This window comes from Pterocles gutturalis, unplaced genomic scaffold, assembly GCF_000699245.1.
Source record: "Pterocles gutturalis isolate BGI_N339 unplaced genomic scaffold, ASM69924v1 scaffold23794, whole genome shotgun sequence".
NCBI lineage: Eukaryota > Metazoa > Chordata > Aves > Pterocliformes > Pteroclidae > Pterocles > Pterocles gutturalis.
In genome coordinates, this window is record NW_010136393.1 from 1 (window position 1) to 15,072 (window position 15,072).

The 15,072-nt window shown below is 38.7% G+C and overlaps 1 protein-coding gene across 1 annotated transcript; it reads left to right on the forward strand.

Annotated features, from left to right (window-relative positions):
- Nucleotides 1-587: 587 nt before the first annotated feature.
- On the forward strand, nucleotides 588-14,186 carry LONRF3 (LON peptidase N-terminal domain and ring finger 3; the record flags this gene model as incomplete). Its single annotated transcript, XM_010082292.1, has 11 exons — nucleotides 588-706; nucleotides 1,286-1,408; nucleotides 3,567-3,722; nucleotides 5,067-5,310; nucleotides 5,919-6,009; nucleotides 9,384-9,498; nucleotides 9,903-10,024; nucleotides 10,682-10,840; nucleotides 11,862-12,024; nucleotides 12,868-13,017; nucleotides 13,745-14,186. Coding segments are annotated over 11 exons (1,601 nt in total), but the record flags the coding sequence as incomplete, so codon positions are not given.
- Nucleotides 14,187-15,072: the final 886 nt, after the last annotated feature.

Consider the following 15,072-nt stretch of genomic DNA (forward strand, 5'->3'; position numbering starts at 1 on the left):
CCGGGGAAGAGTTTCAGTGATGTGCGAGGGGGCTCCGGGCAAATCGCCCCGCCGTAGTTCCGTGCGTGTTGTGTTCTGATGCTCCAGCACGCGGTGGGTGTAACTAGCAGATGGCTTTAATCCTGCTGTTGTAGCGTTACCCGATTCTTGTACTTGTCGCTTGTTTTCCTGTCTTGAGCTGCGGCAGGACAAGAACCTTAGTTGTGCCATTGAAAAACTTTGGTACTAAAAATTTAGAAACTCCCCCTGAAAGTATGACGGCATTTTTCTTACTGCCTTAAATGTCTCCTGTGGGTCTCTGTCAACCGTCTGAGCCGCAGTCAGGGATGGTAATTTATTGTGTGAGTGTCCCAGCATTTATTTATGCAATGTTCCCTGCAGTTATATAATACATAGCTAACATTTTGTCTGAAGTTGCCCAAAGAGGTTTCCAGATTTCATTTAGTACTGGATTTCATTTAGAGATTGGGTATTTTGTGGGTTTGTACAACTTGGAAGCATCAATATGTGTTTAAAAAAAAAAAAATAAAGCTTATGTAACTAGTTGTTAATTTACTTGAATCAACCAATTTTTCTATTTCCTACAGCTCCAAATGACCACTTACTATACAGCAACCGGTCCCAGATTAACTCTACTTTGAAAGCTTGTGAAGATGCGCTGCATGATGCAGAAACAGCATGCAGACTGCAGCCGTACTGGTTGAAAGTAAGCTCTGACTCCACGTGTACTTTGTTTTAAAACTTTGATACTGCCCTGGATAGAAAATTGTTACAATGGTCAGAGAGCTGAATCTGCTTTAAGTCCTGCAGCTTTTTGGACTCCTGTGATTTACAGACATTTAACCATTATATTCCTGAGCTTCCTGGGCAGAAGGAAGAGAGTGATAATCCTGGAGGATGAGCTAATGCTGTTGTCTTTGACCTGGATGAATCTCAAATTTATAAACTCTCTCTAAAACCTGAATGATGTGCTTATATCATTCTGTAAGGACATAATCACTATTTTTAGGAGATTAATGTAGGGGAAGTAGATTTCTCCAAGACCTGCTGGGTTCAGGTGCCGTGAGAATCATACTTGAGTCAGAGAATATCCTGGTTCTGCCTCTGAGTTTTCAGGACCATTGTGGTTAAAAAACTGGACACTGGTGGTGTCTAGGTATAAGAGACAGTTATAGTGATTCTCTCTGCCTAACTTTTTCTTCTCCAGAAAGGTCTTTTGTTGTTTTATTGCATATTCTCATGACAAAAGAGCAAAAGCAGTAACTATGGATGTGGTTCATTGCAGGGTCACCTAAGGAAAGGACAAGCATTAGCTAATCTGGGGAAAACAGAAGAAGCTTTAAGAGAGTTTCTATTCTGCCTTGCTCTAGATACTGGGAACAAGACAGCCAAGTCTGAGGCACAAAAGGTGAGTTCCCTAAAACACCTGGAACTGCATTATTGTTTTTAGTGACTTTTCACAAAGGAGGATAAGAATTTTTCTCTTCCCTTTCACTCTCTCTCTCTTATTACTGCAAAGAGCTGGATGGAGACATATATCAAGACCGTCGTTCAAACTTGAGTTATGTGTATTGCTTACTTGAAGATAGGGAGGTAGCAAGGAAACATACTCAGGAGGCACTATGTGGAAACAATTACTCATGGTGTTACTTCAAATTTGCTGACGAATTGTTAATAATTGCCACCCACAGATCACTGTGATTCCCTATAGTCAAATTTCTAATTTGTTTCCTAGCTTGGCAGTGTGTTACCAATGACAGAGGGCAGGAGGGGGGGGAGTTGCTATCGAATGTTGTATCAGGCCACTGACTCACAACGCAACACGCAGCAGCTGTCAAACTCCACTTGGGAGCAGCAGCTCTCTTCCTCCCGCCAGTTGTGCTGCTCTGAGTGTCAGTGTGTGAAGGAGGTGTGAAAGGAAGCAGTCAACAAAAGAAGAGCTGCTTTAAAATAGTTTTTAAAGATTGCTAATAATGCTAAATAAGCAACAAAATGGATCTGCAGTGAGGCTTTTTTCAGTAGCAGCCTAAGATGTGGTGTGTGAATTCTTAAATGGCTTTTGTGAAGACTGTTCTGTTCTGCACACCCCTCAGGTCTCGGATTTCCTGTGAATCAGTCTTTTGAACATTTTTTTGTTGTTGTAGGCAAAAGGCTCTGCATCACAATGATAGCTTATGGCAATAAAAATGTAATAGTTCTATTTTCCATGTACTGATTTTTCTTTTATGGCAGTGCATTCACGCTTTTCTCCATCACTGATGGCATGGGAACTTTTGGGTTTCTGCGTGCTGCAATGCATAAGGCTCTCTAAAAGCACTGTAGAATTTTTAAAGAACTATTCATGAAGGTAACAGAGTATAACCTGTATGGCAGTAGTGCAGTGACACTCTTATCTCATTTTGTATGTGGTTGAAATTTCCATCTCTTGTGAGTTTTTGTCACTGATATTTGGGGGGTTTGGTTGATTGGGTTTCTTCTCAGTGGGTTCCACACAGTCTTTCACTGTCATTGTATCATGATTTGTTCTCATAGTCACACTGGGAGACTTCCTGTGCACTAGAACAAGAAGAGCAGGAACTAACGGGTATCTTTCTAAATTTAAACTCCAAATAGCCTTATCCAAGACACCTAATTTCTGAGCAGTAGGGTTCTGAGAAAAACAAGGCTTCTTATGACTGGAAGAATTACTCGTGCACTCATCAGACACAGAGTTCATCCATGATGCAATACTCTACTGGGTCATTTCCAAGGCTGTTTGCATAACAATGACATACTACATTTTACCAAATTCTTTGGGTGCAGCTGTGACGTTCTGCTTGTATTAGCTGTCTGTCTGTGTTAGTTTTGACGTAGTGTGATCCTGTGGAATCCTTTTTGACTTTAAAAAGAAATCATAGCTGTCATGTGGCTTCCTCGGGCACCAGCAGGATCACTTCAGTAGTATGCTGAAATAAGTTTTTGAAGTGTGGATCTTCCATTCAGCTCCATTTCTTTCCTCAAATAATCATCTGATAAGCTGTGCCATACGAGGGGTTACAAGTTGGTAGTTGATACAGATTCACTTATTTTCTGATGGCAAATGAAGAAACAGCATTTTTCTAATGCCTGCATTTTTTGTATTCTCACAAAAAAAATAGCTACAGTTAACAATATCAGAGACATTGACTTAACTGAACTTGGATTAAGCCTGTGAGATGAGTGCTTTCTGTACTAGTAAACTGCAGTGAAAGCTTCTGATGTGCAGCAAAAAATTTAAGAAAGATGTTAGTAATTTCTGGTGAGCTCTGAACTGTAGGACAGGAAGAAAAAGGCATGTGTGTGTCACATCAGAGAATCGTTAATAACTTTATGGGCTGATTTAACTCTGAAAATGTCTCTTGCTGTCTGTTTGGCCTATATTGCATTAGCTCTTGCACTTCTTTTTGTTCTTACCCTAGTCTAAAGAGCTCTTTAAATGGTTTTAACAAAATCAAGAATGCTTCTTTCAGCTATTCCCTTACTTGCTTTTTCATTTAGAGGTTGCAAGGAAGGAACTAAGCAGTGAAGTATTCTGTTTTATATCACAGCTTCTACTTAGTTTGTTTTCACTCATCCCGGGAAATGCTCAGGAACACTTACCCGATATCCTGCAGCTGTTGTCACATCACTCTAGATTAAAGGGGAATCTCCTAAATTCAGTGGGATCTGGAGGCACCAGCCATAACCTACAGAGGTTGCTCAAGGTAAAGATCAAGTCTGATGTGTGGTTCTTAATTTGTTATGTGTTTTATGTTCACATTGGGAAACCTTCTCTCCTTGTCACCTCTGGGAGACAGGAGGATGTGTTTTCTCAGATTTTTTTACGGAGTTTCAGAACATGCAAAACAATGTTGACTTACTGAAGTGTCTTTATCTGACAACTTTTTCTTTAATATAAGTCACCTGTTGTTCTGATGAATTTTGTGCCAGAATTGAGTGGGTACTAGTCCTGTAACTGTCTTTACCTCTTCCAGATAGTGGTGGGAAAAAGCCTCTGAAGATTGGACTGAGATACCCTCAAAAGCTGTGAAATGCTAAAATCTAGGGTCTCAGCTTGAACTGTAACTGATGTCTGTGACAAAATACTGCTTGAGGTTATTGTAGAGCCACATAAGATACATAAGCTACTCCATAAGTTTGGTTTCACAGCTGTAGTTTTGTGAATGGCTGTAGCAGTTTACAGTCATGGGTTTGCAAGGACCACTTCTGCTTCACTGAAACTGGAACTTTGAGGCTAGGTTTTGTATATACAGGAGAAAACTTCTCTTACAAACCAAAGTGGCAGGTTTTGAGCAGCCTTGTTGAGACTAATAAGAGCAATCAGTGACATTGCCTTCTGGAAAGGCTGTCAGGTTATCCTGAAAATAAATCCTTTTGTACGACCCTTTCATGAAGTCATTCGAGGGACAGCTCACCCATCGTTCTGCATGTTCCACATGTCCAAAGCTCCTGACCACAGTCCACAGTATCTGCTTTCAGGCTCATTTGGGGAGTTGATGTGACAAGCTGATAGGTGATGTCCTGTGTGGTTGCTGCCCACAGGTTGCTCTGTAGCCATAACGGGATAAAGTCTGGTCGTTTTGTCCTTCGAAATAAATCTGCCTTGCTGAAGGAAGCTCTGTGCCTTTCCTCTGTTAGAAATTTTGTGTGTTTATACTGCTTCCTTAAAATAAACTTGTGTTGCTTTGGTTATTTTGATGGTTGATACCATCATTATGATATAAACAACATGCATTTTTCCATAGGTTATGTGATAACAATATATTTCACCTGAGATTCATTTCTGCCTGAATCAAGTTTTGTAACCAAGCTAGAAAGCAGTCATGCATAAAGGCTGAAATATTCAGTGCCATGGTGGGGTGGGGAATAGTTTACTTTTTTTTTTCCATTAAAATCAGGCCCTGACATAGCAATTCTCAAACTGTTGCTGCTTGACCTTACAAAGTCCTTCCTGGTGATCCATATTAAAGACTTGTGACAGTTTGGGGACTTTTTTTCTTACCAAGTTGTTGAAAGATTGCTCTAATGTCAATTCTCTCTTCACGCAGGTAAATGTGGAACAGAAAAAGGGTTCTCCCATTCAAGAGGAACCAAATGTAACTACTTCTCATAGTTTGAGGAAATCTATACAAATTACTGAGAGTAAAAAGGACTGCTCGGAGGAGGAGAACAAACTCACCTCCACACCAGAGTCTGCCTTTCTCATTTCTGAGAAGTGCAGCCTCCTCAAAAGGAAGTGCTGCTCAGAGGAGATGCGAAATGCTGACGTACCCCACAAACTGATGAAGAAAGGTATGTTTGTTTATGCATGGGATAAGTTCCATGGCATGCAATCAGTGGAAATTTTGCTTTTATAAAACTTAGAGGAAGAGGGTTCCAATTACACTTTGGCTTTTACATTTTCTCTTTAGCCTAAGCAGGATGGCTCAAGTGCTTGTTTATCATCAGAGTTCTGAATCTTTTAAGGATTATCAATTCATGCATGCTTTTAGCACTTTCTGAATCAATTAAAAGAAGCTTGTTTAAAAGCACAAATTCTGTTTGTTCCTGATATCTGGCCTTGTTTGCATGCTGTGGGATGTATTTACGATGGTATGACAGAAGAAATTTGTCCCACTTGAGACTTCCAACACTAATAATGAATGCCTTGACATTAATTGTTAATGCAAGGCTAAACTCAACCCTCAGTAAGTGGGTATGGTGCCACCGAAATTTGATTTGTGCCAAAGCTGAGTTTGATGCTTTGCATAGAAATTATGGTAATGATGGTTAATGGTTTAGTAACCTGCAAGTAAATAAAATACCTATTTAAATATTGGATGCTGCTTGTAGATACACAGAATACTGTTGTGTTTAATAGTTCTGTTCAATCACATTCTAATACATTTTTTTATTGGTAGATACAGTTGATACTAAGGGAAGTAGTACTGGACAACATATTCCATTTGAATTTGTGGATCCATCAGATTTGGACTGCTCCCTGTGTATGAGGTATCCCTTTTATGACTTAGAGATTTTCTAGCTTACTGGGTACTTATTTTTCTCTCTGACTTGAAATTAGCTTTTATTAAATTGTTACTCCAGTGATGCATTTCTTGATCTTTGGTTCTGAACGCTGTTGATGAATAGGAGCTTTTTGATCTGCTCCAGGCTGGTGCTTGCTTGGGAACAGACACAAGGTCATGTGAGGGTTAAGTGAAGGTGTCTGAAAGATTTCCTCTCACCACTTACACACGTCCACCCACTGACACACATAGTGCACAAAACCACAGTTTGTCCGTTGGAATTTGTAGAGCTGTGGATGATGTTATATAATCCATAAAATAGCTAAAGAGACCACATCCAATGAATATTCTAAGTTTGCATGTCAAATACTGTGGTGCTGCTATTGTGCAAGCAACCAAGAGCATGTTTTTCCTCTACTGCTTCAGAGATGTGGTTTATTAGGGCCAACTACACTTGCTTGATGATCTTCTTCCAGTTAAATAATGGAGTTATTCTTGGGGACAGCACTGACTTGATAAAAACAGCAAGAGTTTCAACTACATCTATTTTACTACTTGTTTTGTAAAAACATTTTAATTTTGGCAAAAACACGTGTGGAGTTTTGTTACTGACTTTTTAGAAGGAAATATTGGGAAGGTATTTCACAGAGGTCTTGACCTCTGCACTGAGTGCTGCTTAGGTTTGTCTTTTTAATTACCCAGACTTATCAGTAATGTCTGTTTGGGTTAGTGGTGCACTATATTTTAAATTCTTGCATAGCAGATAGTCTCTTAATGGATTTCTTTCTGAAGGTCTGTGCCTAGAGAAATGTGGATTTGCTTTGCTCTTTGTATACTGGAAGGGTGCTTCAATTTATATCAAACTGAAACCTTTGGGGGAAAAACTGCTGTGGTGTCTGATTCATTTCTGCTTGGAATAAATCAGATCTGGCCCCCTGCAGCTGAAACATGCTGCAAGGGTTTTGACAATGCTAAGAGCAAAACTTTCCTCTAATGGAAAGCCACACAATTGGTCTTAGCTGGGATGTAATGAGTCTGTGTGTTTATGATTGTTATGTCCACATGTTTTCCAGATGTTTTTAATAAAATTAATTAGCTGTACTTCCTTATCCTTTCTGTTAAATCAGAAACAGCCAAACTACAATACATTAGTAAAGGATTGCTGGTTCCCTTACAGTATAGAGGATGTTGGTGCCGATCTTGTAATTGCAATCACAAATACATGCCCTGTGTCTAGAAGGATGATAGCTTTGTAACATCACTGCGATGATGAAGGCTTGTGCTAAGGGAAGCTGTCGCAAGATCTTTTTCTTGCTGTTAATGCAGATGGATCATAATTATTTCCTGCTGTGTTCTTCAGAAGTGTTTTTAGGGATTTGGATCTTGAGATACTTTGGATTAATTACCTAGTAACCTACTGACCTGTTCACAATTAACTGCGGGATCTGTTATTAACCTAGATGTCTGGAGCGGCCAAAGTGTTATTGATCTACATTCACTCCAGCAGCAAGCAGAAAATAAAAAATAGTCAAAGCAACATGCTGGTGAGAAATGAAGGAGCATTACTCAGCAGGAGTGACTATTTAGTTTCTGCTGTTAAAATAGCTTAAAGTGATGTCATGAGAAGTCTTGGTGTATAGTGTTTCTTTCTGCAAGTCATGAGGCTTGTTCCAGGTCATAAAACACAGGATGGTTTGGGTTGGAAGGGACCTTAAAGATCATCCAGTTCCAACCCCCTGCCATGAGCAGGGACACCTCTCACTAGCCCAGGTTGCTCAAAGCCTCATCCAGCCTGGCCTTGAACCCCTCCAGGGATGGGGCACCCACAGCTTCTCTGGGCAACCTGGGCCATGGCCTCACCACCTGCACAGGAAAAAATTTCTTCCTAATAGCTAATCTAAATCTCCCCTCTTTCAGCTTAAAACTGTTCCCCCTTGTCCTATGACCACAGTCCCTGATAGAGTCCCTCCCCATCTCTCCTGTAGCCCCCTTTAGGTACTGGAAGGCTGCCTTAGAGCTGCTGGGCAAAAAGCTGTTGCTGATTTCAGTGAGAGCTAGAGCAGAATTATGTATCTCAACAGGAATTTCTTGTCTTTTATGCTAATGTTCAGATCAAGTAAATCACTACTAAATAATTACATATGCAAAGCAGTTCTTACCAAAACATTGTGTAGAGTTTAGTTTTTTACATAGTTCAAAGCAATAAGGTAGCCTTGGTGCACTGAGGTTTCTGTTCAATGAGCAGTTAACAAGGGTTTTCAATTATACAGTCATGTTGCAATAAGATAGGTGTGGTATTTTAGATACTTCTTCATATGTTCCCTTGCTTAAATGTCTATATTTATAGTAACTAATGATATTTAATAAACTGGCTATGGCAATCTTTTTAAATGCTCTTAAATACACTCATCTTGTTAAGATGCTAATAAGTCTGAGTTCACATATTTAAAATTTCCACATGTGTAATAGAAATTAGTGTACTGCTTTGATAAACTAATATTTTAAAATAAACTTATTATAATTGAACTGATATTTGAGACCCTAAAATGCTTAGACAGTAAGTTGTAAAATATAGTTTATGACAACTTAATGTCTAGTTTTGAATGTTTTCTAGTAAAAACCCCTTCTATATTATTTACATCTCTGTAAGGTACTTACTGGCAAGAAAACATCACTTTGCAATATCACATAATCATAATGAAGTCAAAAATCCCTGTGTGAAAATAATTGTCACAGAGTTACTTGAAATGGGTAAAGATTAGATGCCATGATATTTTAAAGACTTCGCTTTATATATTTAATTTTCTTCTAGACGAAACATGAATCACTTATTTTCTAGAAAAGCAGTCATTTGAAGGTTAAAAACTGTCTTATTCCAATGAAACTGCTTTCCAAGTCCACATTAGAGTTGGCAATAATGCAGTTTATTGCAAGCACTTCTGTGGGCTGTTACTGCAAGGAGCAGTTTTGTGCTTAGCTTTACCCATACAAGTAATCACATGATTTCCACAGTAATAGTTGTGAAGTATTGCTCTGTTTCATTAGAAAAAGTTTAATGCTTCTATTTATCTCTTGCATAGAGGAAAATTAAATCCTGGCTTGTTGCAAGTCAGTGACAATATTCTCCCTCACATTCACTGAAATCAGAGCCTCATGCCTTTTGCATCAGGTGGCAATATGAAAGTCTATAAGCTGAATAAATACAAAAGTTGGTTGAAGAAATGAAAAGCAAGGAACAACTTTATCCCTGGAGGAGTCAGTAGTTAAATTAGTCCATGGCAAATGGTATTTTTTTGGTAATAGCTTTTTCTTTGGTACACGATATTGTTGTCTTTTTGGTTTTGGATTTCTCCATCCCAGGCTCTTCTATGAACCTGTCACCACACCTTGTGGACACACCTTCTGTCTCAAATGTCTTGAGAGATGCCTGGATCACAACCCAAAGTGTCCCCTGTGCAAGGAAGGGCTCTCAGAGGTAATGATGCTTAGATTTTCTCTGCATAAATTCAAGAGTACAAGACACAGGGTTGAGTAGTATTTCCCAACTCAAAAGAAATACTACGTAACTAAGAAAAATGTGATTTATTTTTTTTAATGCTCTTATGACTTAGGGATAGTCTCCTCTGTTCAAACCTTAGGGCCAGACCTGTACTTGGAAAATCTGGGAAGGGAAGGGAAATCACCTAGAGATAGTCTAAGATGATGTTCAACATAGGGAATAGTTCAATATACAACTCTTCAGTGGCAGTGCAAGGTTAAAAGATCATTTTTTGCTATAGATATAAGAAAGTGCAGCTAACAGATGACTGCTTTGTGCGTAAGCACCATACACTTAGACATGCTAGACATTATAACTGCTTGTGTGTGCTTCTATTGCAGTGCTTGGCTATGAGGAAATACTGTAAAACAGTACTAATGGAGGAGTTAATAGCCAGATATCTTCCTGAGGAACTCACTGAGAGAAGAAAGATTTATGAAGAGGAAATAGCAGAGCTTTCCAAGTACGTAATCCTTTATGTAAAATCCAATCTTTAATATTACTGCTGTTAGGTGATGAATGGCTCCTGCTGCTGTGGAACATGATGCTGACAGAGGAGCTTCTTTCTCGGTATCATGGGATTTCAGAGAGAACAGGGTCCAGGTGAAATTGTGCTTCGAGTTTAGCATAAAAACTGAATGCTGTGCTACGAACAGAAGCAATCCAGGAGGTTTGCTTTATAAACAGGGTATAAAGCAAAGTGGTTGCTTTCAGGGGCCCTCCGTGAAAGCCAGAGTGAGACAATAGGTGGAAGCAGTCTTCCAGGCTGGGGGTTGGAATGTACTGGGTAGGGAAGAAGTAGGATTAAGGAAAATAAAGTAAATAAAAGCAATAACAGAGATATATTAATGCTCTCACTAGAAAAACCTGAAAGCATAACTAAAAATTCTGCTAGTAAGTGGTATATCACTTTCTGTAAATATCTAGTTAACTAGCAATTTAAGGAGGAAAATAATTTTAGTTTTTGCTTACTCCATTAAGAATTTTATTCTTACAACATTATAATTTCTATTTGAACATTTTATAATTTTAAAGAATATGTTATTACATAAAATGTATGTATTTTGTGCCTAGTCAATAGTTTTTCAAAAAGTCATATCTGATTTGTCCTTTCTTACAGCCTAAATAAGAATGTTCCTATATTTGTCTGCACAATGGCTTACCCTACGGTCCCGTGCCCTTTGCACATCTTTGAGCCATGTTATCGCCTGATGATTCGAAGGTGCATGGAGACCGGCACCAAACAGTTTGGGATGTGCATCAGTGACCCTGTAAAGGGGTGAGTGAGCAGCATGCTCAGACCGTGTGATCGACCCCACTTAGTCTGGAGCGAGTCTCTTTGGAGAGGGGCAGAAAGGTCCATGGCTGTAGTATCTGCCAGTTTTCCAGTAGAGAAGGTTTCTTCTTAATCATGCTGCTCAAAGATGTTGAGAAGACTGAAGTTTCTCTCTTGAACACTTAGATTCTGACTAATATGACTTTTTGGTTTTTCTTGAAACACATACAGCTTGTGTGTATTACATGAAGTTGAGCTGCAGACCTCTTGCAGTACAGGAAAAGGAAGTGTATTTTCTACTGTTTTGAAATCTGTTGAATGCTTTGGCACAGGAAATCAAATTGAAATGGCAGTAAGGGGCAGGAAGGGTAGGGGTTTTTAAATTATAGAAAGAATGGTTAAGCTATTGGGATAGATTTATATCGTCACAGTTCTGAATACAGTGGAGGCTGTGCTGGTAAAACAGGACCTTTGTAAGGACTGTCTGAGCACTTACATTGACCCATTTACAGTCAGTCATAAGCAATTTGACCTTAATGTCCATCTCTGTATTTAGCTTCCCCCCCTTTTTATGGTGTGTACCTACCTTGTAAACCTACTTTGTATACCTACAAAGTAAAACCTGCTGAAGTTGCGGGGTAGCTTTTTCTTTATAGATTTCATGGTACTTTCATAATTCTAATATTCTGAATTGCACTTGTTCTTTTCTACAAAATGACTGAACATATTGGAATTATGGAGAAAGTGTGCTTCTGAACTGTGTAACTTTTAATTTCATAAGATGTTCCCTGTATTTCAAAACATGCAGTTAGTGTTAATCAGATTAGACAGCCTGAATCTTCCTGATAGTTTTGAAAACAATCGTTGAATAATTTAAACTACAGCAGGTCAGAACTGGGAACAATAGAAACGAGCTGACACTGGTAAATACCTTTGTGGTGGGGACTGGCTGTGTGGCGGTTCTGTGGAACTGAGGGTGGAGAGAATAAGACTTGTTTACTTGCTTTTGTTCTGATTTCAATAGGTTTGCAGATTATGGCTGCATTCTGGAGATAAGAAATGTTGAATTCTTTGCTGATGGTCGCTCTGTTGTAGACAGCATTGGCAAGAGGAGATTTAAGGTGATACAGCACAGCCAGCGTGATGGCTATAATACAGCAGATATTGAATACATTGAGGATCAAAAGGTGAATTTAGAAATATTTAATTAAAACTGTATTGCATGTGAAATTCTAAACACATACGTTTTCAGCAAGTTCCCTTTTTTGTAGAACACTTTCGAGTAAATCAAAATGTGCTATTTACTAACTGCTCATGGTTAAAGATGTGAAACAGTAACAGTTACCACAAGCACGCATGCACACTGCACTGAAGAATGTTTTCCTAGAGGTTTTCAGCAGAAGACAAAACTAAGTGAAGACAGGATGAGATCTTACCACTCTTCCAGACAGAATAACTACAGTTTATAAGGGGATGGGGGGGAGCCTGCCTTCATTTCCATGGAAGCCAATTAGAAAATTCTCATTCAGGTAAGAAGGAGCAGGATTGCATCTAGTACATCTTCAAAATAATTTACATTAGTTCTTTAAGGAAAAAAAACTAGGCAGTCAAACTATTCTGGGTGATGTATGAGCTTTTGGTATACAAAGGGAAGATAAAATGTCTAGTCTGAGAAGCTGCTAATAATTTTTTTCAAAAAGCTTTGCATAATCTTTTCTGTGTTGTCATGTTTATGTAAATATTTTTTTTCACACAGCAATACAAAAAGTGCTTGTTCTGCAAATAGTTATCTTTGGTTTAGAATATAGGGTAAGAAAGTGAAGGAATTGGTAGATGGGGTTGGGGAGGTGGCTCTGGGGGGAGGGAACAGAATGGACATGACCAAATAGCTTCCAGCATTTATCCCAGAACATCATCTCTTTCTTTTCTTTTCACCTACCTATCCACAAAAATGCTAAAAATTAATGTTGTGCCTTCCCCAACATGCAGATTGAACTAACAGTAACTTCCCATCTTTTTACTCATTTCAGGTGCAAGGACAAGAGTATGCTGCATTACTTGTTCTCCATGATTCTGTCTATGATCAGGCATATATGTGGTTTAACTCCCTCAAGCAAGCACTCAAAAGTCGAATTCTCAGTCATTTTGGTCCAATGCCAGCTAAGGATCCAGACCCACAGGTATCCAGAAGCAGTGGCTTATGTAACTTTTAGAGACAGAAATAGCAGGGATAGCTGATAAGCTGGGAAGCATTGTCTTTTATGATTAAAGCAAAACTACTCTTCATTTATCCTGCATAAGCTCAGTTTCTAAGTTACGTTGCCATATACCAGTGGTAGCACAGTTGCGAACAAAAAGCTTGTATTTAATGTTGTTAACTTCCCAAGACTACTTAACCAACTGTGTTAATCCCAGGAGACTTAAATGCCTTCTTGCCTACTCTACTTCCCCAGTTAAATGAGTGACAGAAAGCAGATGAGGAAATTTAACATTCTTGTTCAAGTACTGCACATTGTAGGGATCCTAAAATAATAGAATATAACAACAGAAACTAAATATGAAGCAGTGTCATAAAGTATGAAGAAGGGAGGCAGGTCTCCCAAAGAATTGGGTCAATAACATAGGAGCAAAATTTAAAAAAATACAGAATGCCCAACCTATAAACTTTCTAGAAATAGAAATGCATCTCATCTCACTTCTGCCTTCAACATCCTATTTTTAGGAAAGTTGCAACTTGGTTGTAATTTGTTTCAAGCCAACCTGTAATAACAAGCCATTAGGCTGGCAATGAAATTACCTGCTTGCTAGGTGGCTATCAAAATACTCTGCTTTCAAAGTTAAATCTTCAAAAACAAGACTTTACAGTCGGCACGTATCCTAACTTCTCCTTTTTTCCCTTTACTGCAGGCTAACCCTAACGGGCCAGCCTGGTGCTGGTGGGTCCTAGCTGTGCTTCCACTTGAGAACAGAGCTCAGCTCCCTTTCCTTGCCATGAAATCCCTCAAAGACCGCTTGAATGGCATCAGACGTGTCCTTACATTCATGTCTCGTACAAGATCACGGTGATGGTGAGAAGGAGAGCTGGGAAGTCTCCCATAGTACTTGACTGTAGATCATCTCTTGTAACTTCATCTAACTGCAATAATGTCTTACAGATTTAAGTGTCAGGATGTTTCAAGCCTGGATTTCAAGGAAAAAAGTTATAAAGAGCAAGGGATGTTTATGGATACTTCAATAGTTTCCATTTGGAACTCTGAGATGATTATTCAATCACTGCACTGCTAAATTAATAACAAATGTGACAGAACAAAAAGTGATCTTGTTTGCCATAAACCTTTTCAAAGGCTTAAGAGGTTTTTAAATTTATTTTATTTTTATTTTTTTAGTGGATAAAGGATAAACTGTGCAGTTTAATGTGAAGCAGAAATAATAATGTTAATGCATTATTTCAGTGAACTGCAAAGTCTTTTATTCCAAATGGTTCAGGTTTTATATAGCATTGTGTAAAATAATGTTCACAACTTCCGTTTGATAATTTATTTTTGCACTATGAATTTTGTTTCAAAATGTATATTATTTATGTGTTCATTCTCTAAAGGAAAGTGAGCTGCTCTATTTATTTATAGTGTTTTTACCCTGTATGTATGACTGGGGGCAAAGTGATTATTCTAGCAGTGCACAAGCCAACTGCTTTGATAATTTTTCAGATAATTGTGTTCAAATACTTTGTTTTTCTACTTATCCCCAGTTCTACTGTAGCCTAAGAAGGATTTCCCCCCCACCAAAACAGCCTGTAATGAAGTCTTTGAATACACAGATCATGTCTGAGATAATTCCAAGCACAGTTGTTGGAGCTTGATCCTTTTCTTGCAGCTAGGTTCCTGATATCGCCAAACTGTCAAGCACATGCTTCACCTTAAGCAGGAGTGTTCAAGTGCTTGGCTAAATTCAAGTACTGATCAGTTGATGTCAGTGGGGATTGGCCATAGTGGTGACAGAAGGATCCCCTAATTTTACACAGAACGGAGAATAACTTGGAGTTGAATTGATATGTGAACTCTTTCTTGCAAGAAAGGATAATGGCTACAACCAACTGCAAAGAGCGAGCCACAATATATGAAAAGTGGCTTCTCCTAAAAGAAAACTGGAAGTACTGGTGTCATTTTGTTGTAGGTTATTACATAGGCTTTTTCTTTACACCAACTCTTGTTGCTGTTAAGATCAGTTGTATTTCT